At 36.5% G+C, this 5,419-nt stretch overlaps 1 protein-coding gene across 1 annotated transcript in view; it reads left to right on the forward strand.

The window, feature by feature from the left end:
* The window catches only part of shank3a (SH3 and multiple ankyrin repeat domains 3a), a 265,841-nt gene that overhangs the window by 77,586 nt on the left and 182,836 nt on the right, over positions 1-5,419 (forward strand). Inside the window, exon 3 of the mRNA XM_016515151.1 lies at positions 4,149-4,352. Within this exon, the coding sequence (XP_016370637.1) occupies positions 4,149-4,352 (204 nt within the window). The remainder of the gene's footprint in view (positions 1-4,148; positions 4,353-5,419) is intronic.

Consider the following 5,419-nt stretch of genomic DNA (forward strand, 5'->3'; position numbering starts at 1 on the left):
TCAGTAAATGCACAGCTAAACAGATGAGTTTTGAGTCTGCATTTAAATGTGACTGTTACGTACACTGTGCTACGTAAGCTTGCTTATGTATATGTTACTGTATGGGTGTGTTTGTATGTATGCTTTGTCTGTTTCAGATGCGAAGTTCATTGGAGGTCATTACTGAAAGGGCTGGCTGTTCACAGAGTGCTGTATCAAAGCATATTGAATGCAAAGTTGACTGGAAGGAAAAAATTGGGTAGGAAAAGGTGCACAAGCAACAGGGATGACCGCAAGATTGAGAATACTGTCAAACAAAGCCGTTTCAAACACTTGGGAGAGCTTCACAAGGAGTGGACTGACACTGGAGTCAGTGCATCAAGAGCCACCATGCTCAGACGTCTTCAGGAAAAGGGCTACCAAGCCACTTCTGAAACAGAAACAATGTCAGAAGCATCTTACCTGGGCTAAGGAGAAAAAGAACTGGACTGTTGCTCAGTGGTCCAGAGTCCTCTTTTCAGATAAAAGTAAATTTTGCATTTCATTTGGAAATCAAGGTCTGGAGTCTGGAGGAAGACTGGAGAGGCACAGAATCCAAGCTGCTTGAAGTCCAGTGTGAAGTGTCCGAAGTCAGAGATGATTTCTGGTGCCGTGACGTCTGCTGGTGTTGGTCCATTGAGTTTTATCAAGTCCAAAGTCAATTCAGCCGTCTACCAGGAGATTTTGGAGCACTTTATGCTTTCATCTGCTGACAAGCTTTATGGAGATGCTGATTTCCTTTTCCAGCAGGACTTTAGCACCTGCCCACAGTGCCAAACCCACTTCCAAGTGGTTTGCTGACCATGATATTACTTTGCTTGATTGGCCAGCCAACATGCCTGACCTGAACCACATATGGAATCTATGGGATATTTTCAAGAGAAAGGCTCAATAGTGCCTCAGCAGTGCCACAGGCTGATCGCTTCCATGCCACACCTCACTGATGCTGGAGTTTGTGCTAAAGGAGCCCTGACCAAGTATTGAATGCATAAATGAACATACTTTAAAGAACTTGAACTTTTCTGTTTTGCAAATCCTTTTTTTGATTGATCTTAGGAAATATTCTAATATTTTGAGATACTAGATTTTTGACTTTCATGAGCTGTAAGCTCTAATAATCAAAATTAAAACAAAAAAAACTTTTGAAATGTTTTACTTTACATGAATCTAGAATATATGAAAGTTTCACTTTTTGAAATAAGTTACAACAAAAAAAAATTACTTTTTTTTTTAGATGCACCTGTATATATATAAAAAAAAAATCTGTAAGCTATATATGTCAGGTTTTACAGGGTTAAAGATGATTTTATTTCCCAGCGGACTGACTCAGATCTTGACTCTCAGAATCTGCGCTGCAGTCGATCTGTTATTAAATCAAGATCTTAATAGTTCTGGATGCAGAATTCATCATCAGGCGGTCAGTGAGTGGACTGAGGGACTGCGGGGGTCCGTTCAACAGATCTGTTGTTAAAAGCGTGTGCAAATTAAAACTGACAACATCCCACAGATCTGATCAAAAATTTTATATCTGGAAATATTCTAATATTTTGAGATACAGGATTTTTGATTTTCATGAGCTGGAAGCTCTAATCATCTAAATAAAAAAAAATAAAACGTTTGAAATGTTTTACTTTACATTTAATGAATCTAGAATATATGAAAGTTTCACTTTTTGAAATAAGTTACAAAAAATGAACTTATATATACCTATATATATATACCTATATATATATACCTATATATATATACCTATATATATATACCTATATATATATACCTATATATATATACCTATATATATATACCTATATATATATACCTATATATATATACCTATATATATATACCTATATATATATACCTATATATATATACCTATATATATATACCTATATATATACCTATATATATATATATCTTTATGAAAATACACATAATAATTATTGGGTCTAGATACTGCGTATAATGTTATAATTTAACCATTTAAATATTTATCACATATTTATCTCGTATACAGGGTCTTTGTGAGCCTCATGTTCTAATTAGTAATATTAAGCAACATGCAACAAGTTTTGTTGGTCTCTTGAGGCCAGTTTTACAGAAACCTTAATCTGGATTTGGAAATTCGCTATCCAGGATCAGGTAATCCATCTTACTTTTCTGCTGGTTTTTCAAAGCAAAATTGGATTTTGGATCACAATGATCCAGAAACAAAGTTTTTCAGATTACCAAATCTGGATTAGTAGTGCTCTACAGAAACCCTAAAGGGACATGGTAATGGGGAAAAAATATGAGATGGAAAAAAATATGTCATTGCTTTTGCATTCTCTCCAAAAAGTTTTATTAAAATGTTTTAAACTAAACAAACTGACGATTTGATATCGATCAAAACCAAGCTTGGATTTTGTGATCTAATCCACCTTCAGAATCCTTTTTTCTTTTGATCCAATCCGATAGATAGATAGATAGATAGATAGATAGAAAGAAAGAGGCCTAAAAATGTAACTTTGGCTCTGCTTTGATTGTAAAGTTTTAGTATTTAATTTGTGCTGTCCATAGGTTCTTGTCAGAAAAAAGAATGTAAGTGTGACGTGCGATGATTGTATTATTGTATTGAAGCGTCAGTTCCATTTGTATGTTGAATAGAGGTTTGTCGTTTGGCGGCGGTCTGGTTTTCCTCTTGTTCTGAGTTTAAATAGAGCTCAATGCGCTCCAGTCGCCTGTCAGTGTGAGCGAAGATAAACACAGAAAAGAGTGATGAAATTTAAGATTGAAAATGAAGAGGAACGACCGCGGTGGAGGCTGTTGTTATCCCCGGGAAAACAGAACGAAACGAAGGCTTAACTTCAGGGGAATTCTGCACACAATTACAAGTTTCTGAGACACTTTTCTTTTTATGTTCATGTGTGTGTTGTGTGTGTTTCAGACTGATGTCCTTTCTCCTCCCCATCTTTGTCTCCTTAATGCTGGGCTCTCTGGTAAAATAAATGCAGTAGACAAGAGTTCAAAGCTGCATTTGATGTCGTATTTGCTGAGAGGAGAAGCGAACAAAAGCGCTGAAAGCCTCTCTCACTCCTGCCTTCTCTCTCTGTCCCGGTGGTCTACTGGTTCTCTGCCTCTAGTAATCACGGTGCTGTGGAAAGGGCGGGGGGGGGGTTGTGTGTTATTAGTAATGGTATAGAGGACAAAGACACGGGTGAGAGGCTTTTATTGATACACTGCTTGATTGGGCAGTGGGTTCACTCTCAAATCTTCAGTGTTGATTTTGGGGCAAAAGCTCCACAAAGTCACAACACAGAGTAAACTCTGAAAGACCATGAGAGGAAGGAATAGGTAAGAAATATTTCTGGGGAGATGTTGAGGGCGTCACAAACAAAAGAACCTCAAAGGACATTTATATCATCAGTACATTTGTTTTATTAGTACAGAAAACCTCATATTATATTTATTTTGAACAAATTTTTATCACTTGTGTTATTTGTTAAATTAATCAAAACAAAAAGTCACCAAAAATATTCCATGGTAAATTTAGTTTCCACCAAAATAAAAGTTACTAGTTGTTTTATAATACTATAAATTAATAAAGCATTATGTCAGGAGAAAACGTGGTGCATTGATTGATTTTACCATAGTTAAAAATAGACTGTAAAGACATTTATAATTATACAAAAATTATCTATTAATATTAATCTATTATAGCTAGCTGTATTAATCTCATTAGTATCACGGTTTCCAAAAAAATATTAAGCAGCTCAACTATTTTCAACATTGAAAATAAGAAGAATCCATAATGTTTCTTTAGCTGCAAATCAGCATATTAGAATGATTTCTGAAGGATCATGTGACATTGAAGTCTGAAGTAATGATGCTGAAAGTTCAGCTTTGCATTACAGGAATAAATTGCATTTTCAAATATATTCAAATAGAAAATGGTTATTTTAAATTGCAATAATATTTCATAGTGTTTTACCATAAATAAAATAAATGCATTCTTGGTAAGTATAAAAGACTTGTTTGAAAATCATAAAAAATGTTATCGACCCAACTTTTGAATGGCGTATTTATTAGGGAATCTTCAGGTTTGCTGTTGCATATGACTTATCATGTCTCTGCTTTTGTTTCTTCTGCAGAAATGCATGAAGTTTAATGTGGAGTCGCCCATCTGGTTGTCTAAACAACAAATCCTCTGCACACTCAACCAGAGCCTGAAGGATGTGCTAAACTACGGCCTCTTCCAGCCTGCGTACAACAGCAAAGCTGGGAAGTTCCTGGATGAGCAGCGAACACTGAAAGAATACCCACTTCCTGCCATCTCTCCTGTCCCATACCTAGAGGTGAGGGTCTTCTCTAACTCATGGAGCAGATTCAAGTCTATTGTGGCCATGCTGTAAATTTCTCATATTGCTTTTCCGCTTCCCACCCATGTTCTGCTCAATACCTTTATAGTTCAATACCTAATACCTCTCTCCATATCATCCTCTGATTAGTTGTGTTCTGAGATTGCCTAAGGGAATGTTATCCATGTGTATTTAATGCAATGTTAACTAATGGAACACTGCAAAGTATGTGGTTAGACTGAAATATAAATACTGGTAAGGATATATAATTGAGAATACTAAGTAGTTGAAGCCCTACTTAGAGGGTCACACCCCCAAATCCTGCCATAATTCACACCGGGGTTTTGACACTTAATATGCGTGCCAATAAAATAAAAGCTTGGCTTGCTTATAGTGTGTTCAGCAGATCTCATTTTGGCACTCTGCCTTCCTGAGTATCTCCCCATTGTTCTATCCTCTTCTGTCAGCTTGCGTGGTCAGGCATACTCCGATTGTCATTTCACCTGATTTATCACTCCAATTTTGACTTTTGGGGTCTGTGGAGAAAAGAGCATTTGAGAGAGAGAAAGAGAGCAAACAAGAGTCGGCTTCTGAAAAATGGCCTCTCCTTATTTCTGCTGTGAGCAGATAAATGACAGAAAGAAATCATTGCCTTTATGCAGTTAGGCTCTTTCTGAATGTGTTGCTGAATTTGGAGCTGTACTAAATTCATTATGAATGTCTCCTAGGTGCCATAAACCATGACAAGCATGAATTAATGTCTCAGCCCGTTTGCCATCAGTTAAAGACACACACCTATATTAGCCTCTAAATATGTTTTACTCTGTTATAGACTTACTGACATAACCTACAAATCCTACAGTCAGCCAGCCAACACTGAGTAACTTTTTGTGTTCAGTGAATGTGAAAATTGATCTATCTATCTATCTATCTATCTATCTGTCTGTCTGTCTGTCTGTCTGTCTGTCTGTCGTTTATTCATTCCGTCCGTCCGTCTCTATCTGTCTGTCTCTATCTATCTATCTATCTATCTGTCTGTCTGTCTGTCTGTCTGTCTGTCTGTC

This window comes from Sinocyclocheilus rhinocerous, unplaced genomic scaffold (genome assembly GCF_001515625.1).
Source record: "Sinocyclocheilus rhinocerous isolate Xijiao unplaced genomic scaffold, SAMN03320098_v1.1 scaffold717, whole genome shotgun sequence".
In the NCBI taxonomy this organism is placed as follows: Eukaryota; Metazoa; Chordata; class Actinopteri; order Cypriniformes; family Cyprinidae; genus Sinocyclocheilus; species Sinocyclocheilus rhinocerous.